The sequence below is a fragment of the Bactrocera oleae genome, chromosome 5 (genome assembly GCF_042242935.1).
Source record: "Bactrocera oleae isolate idBacOlea1 chromosome 5, idBacOlea1, whole genome shotgun sequence".
NCBI classification, from domain to species: Eukaryota; Metazoa; Arthropoda; class Insecta; order Diptera; family Tephritidae; genus Bactrocera; species Bactrocera oleae.
In genome coordinates, this window is record NC_091539.1 from 26343768 (window position 1) to 26366600 (window position 22833).

Below are 22833 nucleotides of genomic sequence, written 5' to 3' on the forward strand. Positions count from 1 at the left end.
GCTCTCTCTCGAATCAAAGAGTTTCGTATCATGTCATGCCAAGTTTTTTTGGGTGGTGTGCGCAAAAGAGCCATAATTTTCTTATTGACAGCAAGGATATACTGATCCGAAACTCTTTGAATCGAGAGAGCGCTATCAAAGTCCCCATTTTTTATAACATTTGACAGTGGTGTCACTAAGGAAAGAAATAAGTTTTGAGATCTTTTAATGTATTTCTTGGGTATTTTTCGGTTGTCATATGACAGAAAAATATATATAATTAATATTAGTTTTAACAAACTAGATATCCTATATGCAAATATATGTACATGTTTATTTTAACCACAAATGATTTTCAAAATTAACTTAATAAATTATAAAAACACTTACAAGTTTTAAATAACCTAAACATGAACATTACTTATTTTTTATATACTCAATAAACAAATATCTTTTGATAATTTATTCAAAAGTCAAAGTTTACAGAACATTTGCGGGGAATTCTATTAAAAATATGTATATACGTGCACATTTGATACTGCTAACCAAAACAATGTTCTGCGACAAAAAACCCGAACTTTCTTAAAAATAAATTTATATTAAATCTCTTTAAATTAAGATTAGAAATACACGTAAAAGTCACTAAAAAATCTGATCCCACAAATACCCTTCTGATTTGGCAAATTATTTCTGCGGGATTCTTTGCTTGTCATCATGGTAAGTTCTAATTGTATGGAAAATTCGAAATTGGGTAAAAAAGAAATATCCTATAAGTGTTCGTTGGTGTTAGAGCTTGAAGAAATTATATGTAATTGTATTGAATTTTCTAGGGGAAAATGGTTAGCCGAGGCTGACAGGGTATGCACAACAATTTGAATTATATCTGTCAGTCTCCAAGGATCACCACCGAAAAAAACTTTGGCATGAAATGATGCGAGACTCTTTGAATCGAGAGAGAGCTGTCAAAACCCACATTTTTTATAACATTTGCCAATCATGTCACTGTCGAACAAAAACGTATTGGGTATTATAAAAAAAACTTGTGGGTATTTTGCATTTCGATATTATTTTTAGGTGCTCCGTCCCCGAGTAGGCCTTATAACGCATATACATCCCTATATACTTGTATTTACATTATAAAATTTTAAAAAAATCATATAACATAATAAAATAGCATATAAATAAAAAAAAAAATTATCACAAAGAAACAATACAAGTCATAATAAAAGATCATGGTTTTATAATGAAATTTTTAACTTAAATTAACAAATAAAATTTAGTTGCACGTTATTCAAAAGTATTTGTGCCGTTCCTTGAAATTTCGTTTCGCACTGCTTTTGTTAGCTCTTTTTAGCCTTTTTTGACATCTGAAATCATCGAAAATGAGAGAGTCTCGCATCATGTCATCCTAGTCATTATATCTATGCCAAGGATCATGGATAAAATGATTCGAAACTCATTGATTTGAGAGAGCGCTGTCAAAGTCCACATTTTTTATAACATTTGACAGTAGTGCCATTAAGGAAAGAAATAAGTTTTGAGATTTTTAAATGTATTTCTTGGGTATTTTTCGGTTTCCAATTTCCAGAAATATATGCATAATTACAATTAGTTTATCAAGCTAGATATCCTATATGACTTCTAAATATAAGTACATGTATATTTTAATCACAAAAGATTTTCAAAATAAACGTTTAAAACTAAATTTAACAAAATATTTTAATATTTCAAAACACACAAGTTTTAAATAACCTAATCATGATCCTTATATCATTGTTTTGGTTGTCATCTGTTCAATAGCTCATGAACTCGTGGTTTTTTTTGGCAGCACTGAAGGTTCATGAGCTCTCTCAGAAGGCAAAGAGAGGAGTTTCGGATGATTTTATCTATGCCAAGGATGACCATACTATGTGAACATGGGTGAATATAATTGAGTACAATTAAGTTTAACATAACTAGAATTATCGATAGTGATTTAGGTGTTCGTCACATTTGAAATGTAAACAATTTTATTTGTGAGAACATGTGTTAAAATAGTGCAAATGGCTCAAGTAATAAATTCAAAAGAATTATTATCAACAGCGCTTCAAAGCCGTATTATCCCCAACCAAGAATTTTTATTGCAAGGATCTATTTTAGATTCGGCGGTTGATCATTTAATACATAGGTTAGTACTGGGAATATCATGGGATTAGAGATCCTAAGAAAGCGTATGGCTGGGATTTAGAATAATATCCCCGAATTTGCGGTTAAAATGGGTATGTATGGATAAAAAAGGGGTAAATGTATAGTTAAGGTCCCCAAATGAAGGAGGCAGCGAAAATTACAATTTTTTTAAATCGTCTTATTTTGACGCGAAGATTACAAATTCGTAAGAGGGAAGTGAATTTTTTCAATAATTTAAATATACTTTTATACAAAAATTTAACTAATACACTTTGCACATATTTTTCAAGTTAGTTAGATGTTGTTTTTGTTGTAGCGGCAAAATTCTCTAGAATTCAGGGTAAATGTATAGGTTAGGTCTCCCAACGAAGGAGAACCCAAAATTATAATTTTATATTTAAATCATCTTATTTTAACGCGAAGATTATAAATCCGTAAGCGGATTTATTTTTTGCGGAAACTTTAGTATGCCATCCAACGATTTCAGGGGTAAAAGGGGTATGGTTGGATAGAGGAGATTCTTCACCTTATAGCCGAGATTTTAATTTGAAAATTTCACAAATTTTATCTTACTATTTCTCGATTTGTAGTTACTTTTTCTTTTATATTATGCACTTATTATACACTTACACTTTACTACAATGTTTCTACACATTGTATTATTTTAATATAGGTTTTAAATAAGCATTTTATTTTTACACAGTTTTTGTTATATGCACAATAACAATCCGTAGAATTTCCTCTTTCCAACCAAACCCCTTTTAACCTTGAAATCTTGGAATGATATACCAAAACCTAATTTTTAAAAAGATGGATGTTTACAAAAAAATTCAAAAAATTACCAGTTTTTTTCGCGTGATATCTCCTTTCAGCTGTTTCAGTCTTCGGTCGCTCTTAAAAAAATAATCCAGGTCGGCCCAAAACCGGGGTGTTCATAAATTATATGCGTCTCCTTTCTGCACTGGCGGCTTTCGGTCGCGCTTTTTAAAATTACCCTGGTCGGTCCAAAACCAGGGTGTCCATAGTTCTTTTGTGTGCTGATAAGAATTCGATGCCGGGTCCCCAGTGTGAAAAAAGTTCGACGATATCCTCTATTCGTCTATAACATCAGCTCGCGGCACATTTTTTCAGTATTTTTTTCACAAGAAAATATCTAACTCGTTGAACTTGTAATTACAACTAAGTGATCTGAACTGAAAATAAATGTACTTTAAAAATTACTAGCCATAATAACAGTTTCACGAGAATTGTGTGTTTATATTTATGACACAATAAACATAAGTAATACATTATTTCGCGTTGAACTGCTAATTGCGCTGGCCTTCGGCCGCGCTTAAAAAAATAACCTTGATCCGTTCAAAACCAGGGTGTTCATAGTTCTTTCTTGTTGAGCTTTTTTCGGCACTAGAGGTCCAAAACCAAAGTTCTTCTGCGCGAAAATTCAAAATGTGTACAAAGTGTTTAAAACATAGTGAAATAGCGTGCATTACTTTCGCAATTTTTGAACTTTAAATACAAATATTTCGAAAAATATAAGTCTGAGACGCGTATATGTGTATACATATTTTAATCCTGAGGAACTATCCGTCCATACCATTAGATGGCGGCGCCAAAGAAATCGTAATTTAGCCCCATCTAACACCGAAAAATACAAATATTTCGAAAAATATAAGTCTGAGACGCGTATATGTGTATACATATTTTAATCCTGAGAAACTATCCGTCCATACCATTAGATGGCGGCGCCAAAGAAATCGTAATTTAGCCCCATCTAACACCGGGATTTATCAAGAGAAAGGAAATTCTGAAATATTTTGCTTCACTCATCAAACTACTACACTTCTGTGCCAGGCATCCTCCATACGAACCGCTTGCCGCCCGGTCCAAATATATTAATTTTGGTTTCGTCAGTGAAAAAAACCTAAAGATAACTGAATTTCACATTAAGTTTCATGAATCAAGCTTTAAAAACACTTTACCCTACGCCAAAGTTTATTTTATCTAAGCAATCTGCGAATTGTTCCATTATTTCATTTTTATACCCTGAACAGGGTATATTAAGTTTACCACGAAGTTTGTAACTTTTTTTTTTCTTTTTATAGTTGTTTTGTAACGCTACAGCAGACAGATATGGGTTAATTTTGATTATTCGCAATACAAACCGCGCACTTTGGTTGTAAATTTTTCGTTTTGTACTTCCGTCAGGTTTTTTATTACATAAAATTCGGAATTTAAAGCGCTGAATAATGTTAAATACAGTAGATATTTTTTTTTTTGCCTAAAAATTTGCCTATTTCCTTTACAGACTTATTATTTTCGTAATTATTAATAATAATTTTCCTTTCTTCCATTATAGTGCGAGGCATTTTCCAATTTTAGTCGCGCATAATCTTATTCCGTTGCCAGTTAATAATATTCTAAAAGCATTTTTAATTTGAGTTTAGTTCTTAGACAAAATAACTGTTGCTGTTATAGCATAAACTTTGGTTGTTTTTCTTCATGTTACTAAAAAATATGTCTTATTTGAAACAAAAAGGTGTTTTTGAAAAAACTATCATACTTTGCTTACTACTTATATTCAAATTGAAAAAATTAAATTGTTTTGGGGGGTCCCGTTTGTCAGTGTATATATATATATATATATATATATACATTTTAGTAATCTGCTTCTCTCTCTGTACATGCTTCCTCTTTCTGTACATGCCCATTTTAGCAAAATGTTTACTGAATTTCTTTAGATATGAAGGGAAGATATAAACACACTAATTGGTAAGGAAATTCAAATGTTTTTTTTATTTAAGGGGTTACATTCACTTGCAAATGCGCTTTTTATAACATTTTTTTTAAAACGGCATTTTATATTACTGTTTTAAAAAAATTAACAAAGAGAATTTAATGTACTTTTAGAATCAGCGATTAATTTTATAAAATATTGGATTTCTTTGTTTCTATAGCCGATCTTCAGAACGGGAAGGGAAAGGGTTTCTGGCGGTGAGGAAGATATTTCGGCGTCAAATTATCTGAAACCAAAAACCAATGAAATTTAGTATTATAACAGATAAATACAGGTAATGACCGAAGGAAAAGTGAAAATTTTGATTTTTGAGAAAATGGCGGCTTCTCAAACAAAAAAAAAATTTTTTTTGTGACAAACATTTTTACAGACTCGTTCATATCTCCCAAACTATTTGTCGGATCAACTTGAAATTTTCGGAGAATACAATTATGTTCTTAATATAATATAACATCGTTCAAGTGGCCTCTACGACTTCTTTTGCAGGAACGAATTCGATGAACCCAATTCTCGAGTACTTTTTCCACTAAATCAAGTTGTATGTCATGAATAGCACGTTCAATATTGACTTCTAAAGCTTGAAGATAGTCTGGTTTATTGTTAAAGACCAGTAACTTCAAATAACCCCACAAGAAGTAGTCGAATGCTGTTAAATCACAACTTCTTGGAGGCCATTCAATGTGACAATTTCTTGTAAGTATCGAATCTCCAAATTTTTCTCGCAATAGTTCGGTTTTTGCTCGTGCTGTGTGGCGCATAACCCCGACTTGTTGGAACCAGATATTGTCAAGATCAACTTCCACCAATTGCGGCCACAAAAAGTTGGTTATCATAGATCTATACCGCTCTCCATTGACAGTAACAGTATCACCAGCTTCCTTTAGAAAGAAGTACGAACCGATGATTCCACCAGATCACAAACCACACCAAAAGGTCAATTTAGGTGAATGTAATGGTTGTTCATGAATAATTTGTGGAATTTTTTGGCACCATAATCGAGTTTCCCGGTTTCACCCATTTTCACACTGTCGATAGAGAAGCTAAAAACATTTGTTCTCACTGAATTTTGTTATTATAGCTTTAGCGGTTTAGTAGATATGCACATTAAACTTATTAGGGGCGGGACCACTTACACTTTTAAAAAAATTTAATTTAATTTATTTATTTTTTAATAAATTGCCATAACTAAGGGTGCAGCTGCTCCTACCTAATGTGATCCTGTATACCAAATAACAGTCTTGTGTATTATTGTGAAACTTAGTTATGGCAATTTATTTGTTTTTGATCAATAGCGTTTTGTGGACGTGGCTGTGATCCGTTTATGCCCATCTGCAATACCAACCGTCTTGTGGTACCAAGAAACATGTGTACCAAGTTTCATAAAGATATCTCAATTTTTACTCAAGTTACAGCTTGCACGGACGGACGGATAGACGGTCACCCGGATTTCAACTCGTCTCTTCATCCTTAAAATTTATATATGTATAACCCTATATCTAACTCGACTAGTTTTAGGTGATACAAACAACCGTTAGGTAAACAAAACTATTATACTCTGTAGCAACAGGTTGCGAGAGTATAAAAATGTGTTATCGGTCACCACGCTCAAAAAATGTAACTTGAATTAATATCAAAGAAAAAAAATGGTAATAAAAAATGCTATGCATAGCTTTACCGCGGCGGTTCCCGAGTGCCGCACGTACTTCTTTTGATATTTTAACACTACCACTTTTTTGAAGTGGAGCACAGTACGTTGAACGAATCTGCGGTTAACATCAGGGCTCTGGAAGATCTTAACAATTTGTAAATTTTTCACCAGCCCTCTTTTTGATTCCGATTCGATTGACGAAGTTCATATATTTTCAGCAAATAAAAATTTTCACCTTTTCATCTTTAATTGTTTGATGGTCGCCGCTTCCTTGACTAGATGGTTAGCAATCTCGTTTTCCCACTCGTTTTCTACCTTTCTTTAGTGTCAGTACTAGATATTGCATCTCATCTACCCACACCAATTGCCCTCGTCTGTTATAATCCTTAGGTCTGGAAGTAATCTTCTCCTTGTGAAAATTTGTTATCATTGTTGTTATGGTAGAGACATGAATGTAGATGAGTTGACAGACCTTCGACCGAAATAAATCTGTTCGTAACTCTTATATCCTCCGATTGAATGAATCGAAATCTATAATTTTCTACAATAAAATTAGCGCAAGATATTAGAAAAATGTACAAAAAGGAAAATTTTTATGATACAGTGCGCATAACTCAAAACCCTCGTTATCATGGCCGTGTATCTCAAAGGAACCCCTTTATTTCGTTGGCAAATAGAGAACGCATTTCTTTCGGTGATTCGGTAGATAATTCATAAATAAGCCAATATTTTTCCTGAAAAATGTGAAGTTCTCTGACGACAGTAAGTTTTGTATATTAGGGAGAGGTGTTACTAAGATTAGATGCTATATTGAAAGCAACCCAGTGAGTTTAGTCGATAATTACTATTGCCAACAGGACAACGACTTAAGCACGCTGCTGAAATTTAGATTCTCTGTTCACCTTATAGTGTACCACATAATTGCATACACTACCCCAACCTCAATCCGATTGAGCACTGAGAGATTCAGCACAGAAATTTAGTGATATTATGAACTTTCGCTTTCGAAAAGGCTTCAGGATCTTCACATAATTTCAATAATTATGAGAGAGTTTGCCAATGACGATAGTAAATACATATACACGAACAAACAGAACACGTAAATTCACAACAAGATCAAATTTCAAAAATGAAGTCAGTATATTTTGAAAATTAAAATTCTAATTAGTTTCGAAGATCTGATCGCTTATAGCATCTGTCATATAGACCTAACAGAAAAATATTACACCCCATTGAAAAAAGAAAAAAAGGTAGATTATGTGCTTTTTTTAACTTTTTTTTAATAACTTACATACTATAATTAATATAGATGTTTAAAATAAGCTAAATTTCGAACTTCGAAAGCATATATATCTATTTTGGAGACAAACTTCAGAAAAAGGGAATATACTTTTTTTTTACTTATGACTTAATCTTGGTTTGGTTCAATACCCAGAAAAAATTCTGATTTATTTAGTTATATGCAATGCTTATATGAGTCACTTTATGTTTATGGGTGTGGTAAAGAAGTATTGCAATGTTTGTATATCGCATGCTGTTAGATCCCATGTTTCGCATCTATATGAAACTACTTATTATACTCTCGCAACCTCTTGCTGCAGAGTATAATAGTTTTGTTCACCTAATGGTTGTTTGTATCACCTAAAACTAATCGAGTTAGATATAGGGTTATATATACATATATAAATGATCAGGATGAAGCGACGAGTTGAAATCCGGGTGACTGTCTGTCCGTCCGTGCAAGCTATAACTTGAGTAAAAATTGAGATATCTTTATGAAACTTGGGGGACATGTTTCTTGGTACCGTGAGACGGTTGGTATTGCAGATATGCGTAATCGGACCACTGCCACGCACACAAAACGCCATTAATCAAAAACAAATAAATTGCCATAACTAAGCTCCGCAATAAGATACAAGACTGTATTTGGTACACAGGATCACATTAGGGAGGAGCATCTGCAGTAAAATTTTTTTTTTTTTTAAATGGGCGTGGTCCCGCCTCTAATAGGTTTAATGTGCATATCTCCTAAACCGCTAATGCTATAATAACAAAATTCACTGGAAGCAAATGTTTTTAGCACTTCTATTGACGGTGTGAAAATAGCTGAAATCGGGTTGCAACTCCGCCCAGCCCCCATATAAAGATACTGTTAAAAACTACTAAAAGCGCGATAAGCACTAAACACGCCAGAGACATTAAATTTTATCTCTGGGATGGTATGAGATGACTTTATAGGAGCCGCGTTCAAAATTAGACAGTGGGCGTGGCACAGCCCACTTTCAGGGGAAAACCGATATCTTGAGATCTGCTTAACCAATTTCAACAAAATTCGGTACATAACGTTATTTTCATATTTCTATGTTATAGTGCGAAATCGGACTACAACCACGCCTATTTCCCATATAACACTATTTTCAATTCCATCTGATTCTTTCACTTTCCACTATGCATATCAAGCAACAATGATTATATCGGGGTAAAACTTTGCGTGAATAATACATTTAAAGTATGCCACCTTGTGACCAAAAATTGTCTAAATCGAACCAAAACTGTTCAAGCCCCTAAGTACTAAATATGTGGACCCCAGTGCCTATAGTTGACCTTCTACCGAAAATATCAGCCAATCCACAAAGAAATCTCCAACGAGTATACGATTTGACTTTGCGAGAGTGTAAAATGTTCGGTTACATCCGAACTTAGCCCTTCCTTACTTATTTTACATTAGCATCGAATATTTTGAGCCTCGTGTATATGCGTTGCTTTCATTACGTTCTCTAGCACATCAAAGCAGAGCGCCCCTTAGACGATCGGTTGTGAATGCAAACTGCTAACCAACTGGATATTAATTATTTTAAAAAATAGCTTTAATTCAATATTTAATTCTTAGCTATTTTCAATTCAGTATTTAACATTAACTTATAACCAGACTTCGTAAAAACAATTATTTTTACAGTGTAAAATTGGAAATTAACCGCATCCACCCCAATACAAAGATTATGGAGTTTACTATAAAGATACTGCGGTACTTCCCTTATCCCGCCAGATCCTTTCACTAAATAGTGTCTTCAATTTTGGGAACCTGTCTTAAAAATGGTCGAAATCAGATATGGAATATAGAACCTCAGTGCCTATGGCTGAGTTTATTCCTACCACATCGGTAAATTTATACAATATCTTTGTGAAATTAAGAGGTGTTTTTTCCTGATAAATATGCTATATATGCAAAAAAATCGTTACTTTTCCCATCCTCAATATTCATAACTTTTTATTGTATTGAATATACTTGGCGGAGGGCGCAAATTGTCATTGAAGAGTCTATTGATTGATTGATTAATTTTGAGGTATGCACCGCGACCTACGGTCTATTGTGCCCTCCCCTAAGTCATATCGTGTCATCTAGGCCCAGCATATTGATAAATTCCAAAATTCTGCTGGGTGCTAGTGAGGCGATACAATCCCTGTGTGGAAACATGGATCCTAGGGCCTTGATTCTGCGTCTGCAGACTGCTGTGCAGTTCATCAGCAGATGTTCGGGGGTTTCCGGCTCTATGTCGCAGAACCGGCAGTTTGCAGAAGAGGCTATGCCCATATTAAAGAGATGCTTCTTGAGCCTGCAGTGGCCGGTGTAGAACGCTACCAGTAGCCGGAACTTGTTCCTTGGGAGATTAATTATGGCATTGAACCGCTTGAGGTCGTAACCCCCCATTAGCAGTCTGGCATGGTGCATGCCCTGGAGTTGTTGCCAATGTATATCCCTGTCTGCTCTTTCCTCACTGCGGAGGAGCTCTTTGATGGTATGTGGACCAACCGCTAAGTATGGTTCCGGCCCTACCATTCTTGTAGAGGCTGCAGAGCGAGCTAACTCGTCGGCTAGTTCGTTCCCAGCTATACCCCTATGGCCAGGCACCCAAATAAGGTGCACTCGGTTGTGCTCAGATAGGCTGTTCAGCCGTTCTATACACTCCATCACTAGGAGAGATCTGACCTCATAGGCAGAGATCGCTCTTAGTGCCGACTGACTATGGCTGAGTATAGCGATACTTTTATTGCGATAGTTGCGTTGGAGATTTATTCCTACACACCGACTTATAGCATAGACCTCGGCTTGGAAAATGCTAGGGAAACTTCCCATGGGAATGGAGAGTTTGGTGCTTGGCCCAGCGACCCCTGAACCAATCCCCTCCTCCGTTTTCGACCTGTCGGTGTACCACTTGATGGTGCAACCCCTTAGCAGCAGGTCCAGTGAAGAGTCCTTCCACTCAGATTTGCTGCCGAGGGTAACTTTAAACTTCCTGTTGAAGTTTACTACTTTGGTAATGCTATCTCTTGGAAGAAGGGCTAGTGGTATTTCCTCACTCAGCGCTTTCATCTGCTGGGATGAGATTACCTTCCCTTTGCCAGCTCCCTCTGCTGTCATTTGGAGCAGAGTTCGTTTGGCAGTCTGTTTGATTACCAGGTGTAGCGGTGAAAGTTCTAGCTTGACCTCCAGTGCTGCGGTCGGACACGTTCGCATTGCTCCCGACGCGCAGATGCAGGCAAGTCTTTACAGCTTCGACAGTTTAAGTCCTACCGAAGTCTGCGATGCTTTCGAACCCCACGATACCGCTCCATACGTGATAATCGGTCTCACAATCATGGTGTACATCCACCTGATAGTCCTTGGGGAGCACCCCCAGGATTTTCCAGCAAGTCGGTTGCACACCATGAGTGCTTTTGTAGCTTTGGTTAGGGTCTGGTCCACGTGCTGATTCCATCGCAGTGTGGAATCCAGCGTGAGTCCCAGATATTTGACCGTGCTGGACATCTCAACCCCTCTGCCGTCCAGGGACATATTCCTGAGGCCCGGCAGTGACCTCCGTCTGGTGAAGGGAATGATTGTAATTTTAGCGGGGTTGATGTTTAAGCCAACCCCCCTACACCATCCCTTTGCCAGTCCCAATCCCCTCTGAACGATATCGCAAAGTGTGTCTTCAAATTTTCCCCTAGCTAAGATAACAATGTCATCCGCATATCCCTGACAGCGGATTCCATTGCTAGTCAGCCGCTCAAGGAGGTCGTCCACAACTAGGCTCCAAAGTAGGGGGGATAGCACTCCGCCCTGTGGGCAACCTCTTGTTGTTCCCAGACGAATTTTAGTTTCTCCTATTGCGGCTTCCGCCACCCTAGTGCGCAGTACGGCTGCAATCCATTTGCGCACTGGTGCTGCCACACTCCTTTTCTCCAGTGCTCTTGACACGCTCTCGTGAGACGTGTTGTCAAAAGCACCTTCTATGTCGAGGAAGGCGCATAGCGTCACCTCGCCCCATCTAACGAATTCTGGATCTCTGAGGTTAGCTGGTACAGAGCAGTGTTAGTTGACCTACCTGCTCTGTAAGCATGTTGCTTCTCATGAAGCGGTGAAGCTTTCAGCACCTTCGATCGTAATTCGTGGTCTATGATCTTTTCCATACTTTTGAGTAGGAATAAAGTAAGACTGATTGGCCTGAACGATTTCGCCAATGAGTAGTCTTTCCTCCCTACTTTGGGTATGAAGATCACCTTTGCGGTGCGCCATGGTTCTGGGATATATGCCAGCGCTAGGCTATCCCTCATCAGCCGAACAAGGTGGGGCAGTAGCACCTGCTCCCCCTGTTGCAGAAAAGCTGGAAGGATACCATCCGCACCCGGTGACTTGTATTTTTCAAAGGAGGCCAGAGCCCACTTGATGGAGTCTGCAGTGAAGAGCTGTTTTGCGACTGTCCAGTCCAAGCGTGACGGCCTTCGTTCGACCATAGGTCGAATCTGGTCTTCTTGAATCGTCTCCGGGAAATGCGCTGTAGCTCTTTCTTCTGCGCTGGACGTATAATTCCCATCAGATCGTTTGATCGCTAGTACTGTGTCCGTCTTGCCTCTAGCCAGAGCCTTATGCAGTCTAGCTGCCTCTGGGGTAGAGGAGACGCTCTCACAGAACTTCCTAAAGCTCTTCTGTTTCGCGGTCCTAATCTCCTTATTGTAAGCAGTTAGACTGCATCTGTAATCCTCCCAGTTTCCGGTGCGCTTAGCCTTATTGAATAGCTTGCGCACCGTTTTTCTCTACTTACTGCTCTTGGCGACTGTCTTTAGGGGGCAGCTGCTATGATAGGCTTCTGTGATGGATTGGTTTAGGGCAGACAGTCTGCTCTCCAATCCAGAAGCCGTTGCGCTTCTATCCAGCTGCTCCCTACTGCTAACATTTGTTTTAAGCGAGTCCCTGAAAACGGCCCAGTCCGTGTTCCTAGGGATACGCTTGGGAGGGAGTTGCCCGACCCCCATCCCCAGCACGAATCTTATGATACGGTGATCCGACATGGAGGGTTCCGATGATACCCTCCATTGTGAGATCAGCCCCATCTCAGACTCGCTACTGAGAGTGATGTCAAGCACCTCCCTTCTGACACTAGTTACAAAGGTGGGTTCGCACCCCACGTTTCCTATACTTAAATTATTACTAACTATAAACTCGATAAGAGACTCACCCCGTGTGTTTCAGTCCGTGCTGCCCCATTCGATGTGGTGGGCATTCGCATCGCAGCCCATGATGAGGGGCAGTTTATTCCGCCTGCAGTGCTCTACCAGGTTGCCGATTGCCTCTGGGGGTGCTATCGGAGTCTCCCCCGGAAAATAGGCCGCTGCCACGACGAAGTCCGCTCCTTCGTCGTTCGTGGCTTGTACAGCGACCAGGTCCTGTGTTAGGAACTCTGAAATACAGAAAAAATCAAGACCGTTCCTAAGTACTATGCAGGTTCTGGGTCTCTCACTTGAGAGGTCCCAAATTACCTTGTTTGATTCCATTTTGAGGCCCCTGACCTCTCCTTTTCTGACCCATGGCTCCTGGATCAGTAGTATGCCCATACCATCGATCGTAAACCTGCTCGCGATAACCGCCGAGGCTGACGCCGCGTGGTGCAGGTTTACCTGGGCAACTTCTATTCGCGGACCCACTACAGGATCGGCTCCATGAGGAACTGGTCCTCATTCTCACCGTCCTCCGCGATGTCTCCCGCCAGGTTCGTGAGCCCCTCCAGAAGCTCCTGAGTGGAGGGTAGCGCCCCCCCTTGCTCGCCCGTCTTCTCGGAAGGGGCCTTCACCGATGTCTCGGCAGTTGCCGCCTGCTTTGACGTACTTGCGCAGGGATGAGTCGCAACCTCATCCACCTGCATCGCCCTCGGTGGTCGTTTTAGGCCTGAATGGCCTCAGGACCACCGAGCTGAACCTATAGTTCAGACGGAAGCTCACCTTCCTGACGAATTTGTACGATTCGTCATCTATTGAGAGGTTGAGCCTCCACCCTGAATCCTCCGCAGTGCTGCTGGTCACCCGCCAGGCCGATGTATTGAGGCCATCGTTCTGGTTGCGGATGAGCCCGAGAGCAAATTCGTAAGGCTTGCCTGCGTATCTGGGGAGGAATACCGTCATGCTATGCATGGGCGGAATTTCGTCCCCCTTTTTCGCGCAGAGGATGGGTCCATTCCAGCCTGCCAGCTTGGGAGCGATCTCCCGCAGCCAACAAGCCGACCTTTCATCCTTGCAGTCAACCTGCAATATGCCTCCCTTGAAATAAACCCCATGGAAGGAGGCTTTGTATCCAGACCCCCTGAATACCTCCTCCATGAGCAAATTTTGGAGCACGGTGAGCTCCTCCGACCCCAGCGTCTCCGCCGGGTAGTTCAGCGGCAGCACCGCCATACGATTGCCTTTGAGGGCATCCGCATACCTGCACTGTCCCTCCGCTACCCGGGGGGGATTCGGGGCGGAGCGGTTGCCACCAGTCGCCTGAGCAACGTTGCCCCTCTGCCGCTTGGTGTTGGGTGGCTCTTGTGGCGTCAGCTGTCCACTTTTTCGCTTCACCGCTTGGGTGGTCGAGGGAGCTGCCCTTTCGCAACCTCGGCCTGCGGGCTGAGTTGCGTTTACTGGGCAGTGGCCTCGATTGTTGCCATTGCGCTTCCTAGTGGCCGCGGTATTACCACCCTTTTGATATCCGGAAGCCGGGGAAGTGCTGTCACCTCTCACCCTGTTCCGCGCTAGGTCTTCTGCTACCTCCGGAGTTCTTCCCTCCTGGAGGTGCCTCAGGTACCACTTCAGGCTGGCACCGCTCATACCTTTTCTCCTGGGATCGTCCTGTCCTCCCGGACATCCCGTTGGTGGCAGGGGGGGTAGTCTGCCTTCCCTCTTCCTTTTCCGTTTAAGAGCCCCACCGGAGGTCGCCCGTTGCGACTCCTCTGCATCCGAGCAGTTGCTCCTGCTCGAGAGAGTCTCCGTGGGGTTCTCTTTTGCTTTTTCCGCAGCGGCCGCAGTCGTAATCGCCTGCTGAACGAGGCATGTCATCGTCGTCGTCCGTGGCATGCTCCTCGAACAGCGCTCGCTCCTCTGGCGAAAGCGCGTCCAGGAAGCTGAACTTTCGTTTAGCCCCTGATTCGCCCTTACCTGCACCGCTGCCCTTATCGTTGCCACTTTCCAAAGTCGTTAGCTGTTGTTGTTGCCGAGATCCGTTTGAGCCCCTTGACGCGGTAAGGCCACCGTTACTTCCCAATGCGGCCCGGTTTCGGTTAGGTTAGAATACAGCCGAATTTACCTCCTGGCTGCAAATCATCCAATGGGCACGGGAGTCGCATAACACCCTGGATTAGAAGGTGGCAGCTCTTGGTTGTCGCACGCATACGGCCTCTGACAACCAGTGTGAGGGTGCAAGCACCGCTCGCACCAGTTGGGAGATGCCGAGAATGCCTGCGACTTAAGCCCCTGCACCACGGCAAGGTGCCTGCCATTCGCAGAGGCCTGAAGAGTCTAACGGGAGGCCCAGATAACGAGCTGTTTCGAAAGGGGTAGAGCAGTGCAGTAATTAGATTCACTACGTACGTTAATTCAATTAAATTCAGTAGCGTTAAACAATAACATCTCTATTTTATCATGACGCAACATTTTCCCAATTGTATTTTCAATAGTGAGTCGAAGCAAATATTTCCAACGAATTTGTATGTTACCACTGCTAGATCGCTACTCATAAAACTTCCAAACATATAAATTTTAGTTCATTCTTCTTGCTTGTAGTATATTTTTCGGTCCCAGGGCGATTAAAAAGGCAATTTAGATCATCTTAACATTCCATTTTATTAAACTGTGGTTGATGAATTTGGTATAAATTAATCGAGTCTTTCCTATAATATGTAATGTTTCTGAGGTGTTTATTCATTGGGTTGACTAATTTTCAGCAGTTGTAATCTTTGTATGGAGTATGCACAATTGCTAGAAAGCTCTCAGCAAGTTTGGTTTATGTAACTACAATGATGATTTGGGAGATATGTATCTGAAACCTTTTAGGAGGAGAAAATCAACACAGTGGCAGGAAATATTTTCACAGATTCATCAAAGTTACTTAATTCATCGGTTCAATATATGTACATATAACAGAAAGATTTTCGAACGTCCGGTTGGCTATACCGTATATATAGATCAATATGTGACAATTTCCACAACAGCCGGTTCTAAGTTACCGGAACTGACCCGCACCTTCATTAACTTTAACAAAGCTAACTGGGTCGGCTTCACAGAATTTACTGAGAGTACCTTCAACGCACTACCCATTCCTACGGACGTCAGTCGGGTATATGTAACCGGAACGGACCCGGATTTATTCCGGCCAAGGACTGTCAACTCGACAGAATTCTGCCGCTACAACAACAACAACCGACTGCGCACCACTTACTTTCACCGATGGGGAGGTTCAGAGTGTCATCAAAAAGGCGAAATCGTCTAAATCCATCGGCGCTGCCGGAATAAGCATGCTGATGCTAAGACATCTAGGCTCAACTATCAACCAAGGTCCTCAACTAGTTGATGTCCACTCTTCAAATACCCAATGTGTGGAAAGTCGGAAGAGTGGTCCCACTACTGAAACCTGGGAAGCCCGCCAACAAAGGGGAGTCTTATCGCCCGATAACTCTCCTTTCCCCAGTAGTGAAGACACTTGACACAGTCAATCACACAGAGCTACTTGAGGACCTAGAACAATCAACACTCCCTCCAGGGCTGAAGCGGTGGACTATGAACAACCTGAGCGGTCGGCATTCATCCGTACTGTTTTGAGGTCAAAACTCCAAACTTAGGAAAGTTAAACAGGGGCTTCCGCAGGGGGGTGTCCTCTCCCCACTACTGTTTAATTTCTATATTTCGAAACTCCCCCAGCCACCAGAGGGAATTTCCATGACCTCGTACGCTGATGACTGCACGATATTGACGTCGGGCAATGGAATCGATGGCATGTGCTCAAAAGTAAACAGCTTCCTCTCCGATCTTTCTCGCTTCTTTTCTGCAAGGAGCCTAACACTCTCCCCCACTAAATCCACAGTGACCATTTTCACAAATTGGACGAAGGAGTACAGACTGAACCTGAACATTTCAGTCGATGGCACATAAATTCCGACAGTAAATAACCCTAAAATTTTAGGCGTCACATTGGACAGTCTGTGCTCCTTCACTCCTCAGACGACGGCGATAACTGCCAAAGTACAGAGCCGCAACAAAATCTTCAAGTCCCTTGCCGGCAGCTCTTGGGGAAAAGACAAAGAAACGTTGTTGGCAACTTACAAGGCAATCGGCCGGCCGGTCCCAAACTACGCATATCCAATTTGGTCGCCTGTATGTAGTGCAACGCAGACGAGGAAGCTTCAGACTTGTCAAAACACTGCACTCCGGACTATCACGGGGTGCCTCTTGATGTCCCCAATTGAACACCTACATAGTGAGGCCCTTATGGTTCCGGTTAAAGAACATAATGAGCTCCTCTCCAAGCAGTTTCTGCTGGGGTGTTTTTGCAGAAATCACCCCTGCAGTCGCCTGCTTGAAGCGGAACCGCCTCCTAGGAACATCAAGAGGTCATTCCTTGATTACGTCGACAGACAGTACGCCGACCGGTCTTCGGACGCAACGAACTACAGATAAGCACTGACCGCCATTCACAGTGGAGCCATTAACACCTTCATCGACTCCCTCTCAGTGAATGGCGTATTAGGAGTCAAACCACCACCTATAGCAGACGTAGAGCTCGAGTTGCCCCGCGAAACCAGAGTGACCCTCGCGCAACTTCGTTCTGGATATTGTAGCAGGTTAAACTCCTACTTATCCAGAATAGACTCCGACATACTAAACACATGTCCTGCATGCAATGAGGCCCCGCATGATACTAACCACCTCTTTGCATGCCCAACAAACCCAACTCATCTAACACCCTTTTCCCTATGGTCCGACCCCGTCGAAATAGCCCGTTTCTTGGGCCTCCCGTTAGATGACCTCGACGACAACCAAACGATCACTTACCATCCAAGCGGGGACTAGATAACCGTTACAACAACAACAACATCATCAATATGTGAGATATCTTAAAGAAATTAAGAGAGTGTTATTAGAGACGCACCCTCTTAATACCATCGGCCAATACTACGCGCCCGATTTTATCCATTATTACAATTTATAAGTACAAAGACAAAATGGTATTAAAGAGAGATAGCCCACGTATACCTAAGATATGAATTTTAAACTTCTATGTAAGATGTTTTAGTGAAGTTAAGTGAAAGTATAATATTAGATACAGCTTAATATCCGAAGATGTGTGAAGTTGGTCCATGAATTACTTCAACTTCCACATACTACTTATAATGATTTATGGTACTTTATTTTAGTATAATTTATACGGAATATGTCGGTCAGTGTTTGAATTATCTTTATATAATTGCATGTGCTCGGATATACATCAGTAAGCCCAATATACGAGATATAGTGATTTCCATCCATTTTGACTTTCCATCTGCTTTTAAACATAGTGTGGTTTAGCGCTGAATGCGAATGAAATTGATCTACACCTAGCTCTAAACCTTATATCCTTATTATTGACTTCCGACTATTTCATTGGCGTTTACTTTGTATCTCATTTGAGCTAGCCGAATAGTGCTGAATTAAATTAAATTGAAAATGGTTATAATTAAAAATTATCGATCTATTAGTTTATGTACAATTGATTATGACATTCATATATGTAGTACTGTAAACAAGAGAATATTTATTATATTACAGATTAAGAGGACTATGTGATACCGTAGATGCATCACCAGAACAGTTTCATGATTTGGAAGTATGTTTAAGTCTAAGGCAGCCAACACAGACCGCTCCACTAATGCTTCGTGTTCGTAGAGCTTTAGATAGAGATTCTCCATTCCAATTGCGATACATTGGTCAGCCTGAGTTAGATAGATCTCGCCCAACACTAGTTCGTTCTAGCATAGATGTTGGCTGCACATCCACAATTCTAGATTTCCTTACAGAACTGGGTTGCAGATTGGATTTCGAATACGTCAGTCGTGGTAAGTTTGTATTGCCTTATAAGTTCCAAAGCGTATTCAAGCGGCTTTTAGTATTTTATAAGAAGTTTTTTTAATCTAATGATATATGCTGTATTATGGTTGCCAGTATAATAGTAAACTGTTACAGAATAACATAAGACTGTTTAAAGTATTTAGCGGAATTCCTTAATTTGTGACAGAAATTGTAAAATGAAACATAATGGAAAACAATAACGTTAATTTAAATTTAAAACCGTTTTATCTACTAGATTTGAAATTGTATGCTCGTTGTGACTTGACAAGATTCCATGTAATAAGTCATTTAATTAGTTTTTAATGTTGATTCAATTTGAAAAATGGAAAAGCATATTTACTAACTACTAATTTGTAAGAAGCCAGCGTTTGGGTACAATTATTACGATTATAAATATTAGTTTAATCGTATTAATATATCAATAGACAAAGTAAAAATATTTCTCAACAAAAAAATTATGAAATTATTTAAAGAGCAATTTTTTTTTTTTTGCCCTAAATCATTTGTAATGTTTATTGCGGTACATGATTGTCTAATCACAAGATCACAGTCAAAAAACCACAGTTTGATGGAGTTAAAATTTTTTTTCAGCGGACTTATCTCCTTCGAAAGGTTCTTCCTATACTCTCGCAACATGTTGCTACAGAGTATAATAGCTTTGTTCACCTAACGGTTGTTTGTAACGCCTAAAACTAATCGAGTTAGATATAGGGTTATGCATATATAAATTTTAAGGATGAAGAGACGAGTTGAAATCCGGGTGACCGTCTATCCGCCCGTCCGTGCAAGCTGTAACTTGAGTAAAAATTGAGATATCTTTATGAAACTTGGTACACATGTTTCTTGGTACCATAAGACGGTTGGTATTGCAGATGGGCGTCATCGGATCACTGCCAACTAAGCTCCACAACAAGATACAAGACTGTTTTTTGGTATACAGGATCACATTAGGAAGGGGCATCTGCAGTTAAAATGTGTTAAAAAAAAAGTGGGAGTGGTCCCGCCCCTAACAGGTTTAATGTGCACATCACCGCTAAAGCTATAATAACAAAATTCACTGGGAACAAATATATTTAGCACCTCTATCCACAGTGTGAAAATGGGGAAAATCGGGTGACAACGACGCCCACCCCTATATAACGGTACTGTAAAAAAATACTAAAAGCGCGATAAATCTAGCACTAAACACGCCAGAGACATTAAATTTTATCTTTGGGATGGTATGAGATGACTTTATAGGAACCATGTTCAAAATTAGATAGTGGGCGTGGCACCGCCCTCTTTTAGGTGAAAACCCATATCTTGGGATCTGCTTAACCGATTTCAACCAAATTCGGTACGTAATATTCTTCTCATATTTCTATGTTATAGTACGAGAATGAGCGAAATCGGATTACAACCACGCCTATTTCTCATATAACACCATTTTAAACTTCATCTGATTTTTTCAATTTCCACTATGCAAATCAAGCAACAATGATTATATCGCCGTAAAACTTTGCGTGAATAATACGTTAAAAGTATACCACCTTGCGACCAAAAGTTATCTAAATTGAACCACAACTGTTCAAGCCCCTAGGTACTGAATATGTAGACCCCGGTGCCTATAGTTGACTTTTTACCGAAAATATCGGTCAACATAGAACAAGGCGGAAAGATCCACAAAGAAATCTAAAACGAGTATGCCATTTGACTTTGCGAGAGTATAAAATGTTCGGTTACATCCGAAGTTAGCCCTTCCTTACTTGTTTTTATTCATATCACTTAAACATATGATTGGTGTCAAAAATTATGTCATTCATCTGGTTTACATAGGACATATCAGTTGCTGAAGGAGATATGCCTATAAAATAAACAAAAACATTTCGTTTTAGCATAATTTAATTCGATACAATTCAATAATTTCCGCACTGCAAAAAGTACAAGAAAGTTTTGCCGATAACTCGATATATTTCACAGTGCTTTGACTCATATCATCATAAAATCAATTAATATTAGTTAGTTTTTTCAGGTTATATTTTTCGGAAAGGAAGAATGAAAATAACCGTGTCTAAAATAAAGGCGGTTCCAGGAAAACAACAAGAAATTGGTCCGGATACGGTATCTCAAAGTTATCTAGTAGAACTTTCTGTTCTCGCTCCAAATGGCCAAGATTCCATCGGAGATGAAATGCGTATATTTGCAGAGCAATTGAAACCGTTGGTTCAGTTAGAAAAAATTGATTACAAGCGACTCGGAGGTTTACCATGAAAATGTGTTAATGTATAGAAATAATTATCATATATTTTTAGTTAAATAAAAATGTTATCGCATTGTTTTCTTGATGCCTCACAAAGAATATTATTTGTGTTAATATTTTATATATTTGTAAGTTTCAAATAAGAACGGCTTAACTTTTATTATTATGGAACGTTTTAACCTCTAAAACAGTATTTTCGAATAATTACCATAACACATTTTTTGTATTTGCATGTGCATTATATGTTTTAAAAACGGTCGTTGAATTCAAATTTTAAACTTCCGTTACTCTGGCAAAAAAACATAATTTATTAAATAAATAATACTATGTATATTGGGTGTATGTATTAATTCGTGCGGTTTTTTTTGAAAATTAAGACTGTGTGAAATTGTGAAAAAATAGTTACACATTTAATGTTCAAAGTATTGCCCATCGGAAGCTACGATATTTCCCCATCTTTCTGGCAGTTTGTGGATCCCATCCCAAAAGAATTTCTCCGGCTTGGAGGTCAAGAAAGAATCGAGCCAATTTCTGATACCCTGTTCTGAAGTGAAGCGTACTCCGGTGAGGGCATTCTGCATTGATCTGAACAAGTGGTAATCAGAAGGTGCTATGTCTGCGCTATAAGGCGGGTGAGGTAGAACTTCCCACCCACAGTTTTCCAAATTGTTTTTAACTGGCCTTGCAACATGTGGCCGAGCGTTGTCATGATGAAAAATTATTAATTCGTCGTTTTTCCGCGATGGCCTTTTTCAAACGAATCAATTGTTTTCGGTAGAGGTTCCCATTGATCGTCTGCCCCGATTTCAATAGCTCATAACAGAGCACACCCTTGTGGTCCCACCAAATACATAGCATAACCTTGGCACCGTGGATATTCAGCTTTGCCGTGGATGTCAATGGTTGGCCGGGCTTCACATACGATCTCTTGGGCTTTGGGTTATCATAATGAATCCATTTTTCATCGCCAGTGACAATCCGATGCAAAAATGATTTCTTTTGGTGGCGTTGAAGCAACATTTCCGACATGCAGAAACGACGTTCGCCGTCTCTTAGCTTTAATTCATAAGGCACCCAAGCTTCTGGATGAATCCTAATGATTTTAATCGTCTGGAAACTGTTGCTTGATCAACTCCTAATACTTTTGCAAGTTCTTCTTGCTTATGGCATGCATCTGCGTCGAGCAATGTCTCCAATTCTTCGTTTTAAAATTTTTTGGCTGTCCGGGTCGTTCTCCGTCGTCTACGTCGTAATTGCCACTTTTAAACAGTGCAAACCACTTTTGGTACGTTCGTTCGGCTAAAGCATGGTCACCATAAACGTCCAGTAAAATACGATGGCTTTCGGTAGCACTTTTCTTCATGTTAAAGTAATAAAGAAGAACTCCCCGCAAAAACACTTTATCTGGTACAAATTTCGACATTTTCAAATGAATGAAACAAATTGTTGTTCACGCTAAAACAAATGACATCTACTGAAAGCGACGCAAAATGACAGTACCTTTGAAATGAATATAGCCACAGTTGAACACGACGCGAATTAATACTTCGTGAGTCCTCTCTTAGAAAACCGCACGAATTAAATAACTAACTTTTTATTAATATGTATTTAAAATATATT

At 39.9% G+C, this 22833-nt stretch overlaps 1 protein-coding gene across 2 annotated transcripts; it reads left to right on the forward strand.

The window, feature by feature from the left end:
- Positions 1-1931: 1931 nt before the first annotated feature.
- On the forward strand, positions 1932-21312 carry MED18 (mediator complex subunit 18). Of its 2 annotated transcripts, none has more exons than XM_036359725.2 (3): positions 1932-2146; positions 18675-18961; positions 20977-21312. In XM_036359725.2, the coding sequence occupies exons 1-3, from the start codon at positions 2022-2024 to the stop codon at positions 21222-21224; spliced, it is 660 nt and encodes a 219-aa protein (XP_036215618.1). In that variant the 5' UTR covers positions 1932-2021; the 3' UTR covers positions 21225-21312. The 2 variants fall into 2 exon arrangements, with proteins under 2 accessions (XP_036215618.1, XP_036215619.1); XM_036359726.2 differs by having other exon boundaries at positions 1934-2146; positions 20986-21312.
- The last annotated feature ends 1521 nt before the right edge of the window (positions 21313-22833 follow it).

What these genes read in the sequence shown, in the direction of transcription:
- MED18 (XM_036359725.2), top strand. Translation starts at nt 2,022, where the DNA reads ATGGCTCAAGTAATAAATTCAAAAGAATTATTATCAACAGCGCTTCAA. An exon ending in GTTGATCATTTAATACATAG is followed by an intron (nt 2,147 to 18,674) that starts GTTAGTACTGGG and finishes ATTATATTACAG; the next exon opens with ATTAAGAGGACTATGTGATA. An exon ending in TTTCGAATACGTCAGTCGTG is followed by an intron (nt 18,962 to 20,976) that starts GTAAGTTTGTAT and finishes AATATTAGTTAG; the next exon opens with TTTTTTCAGGTTATATTTTT.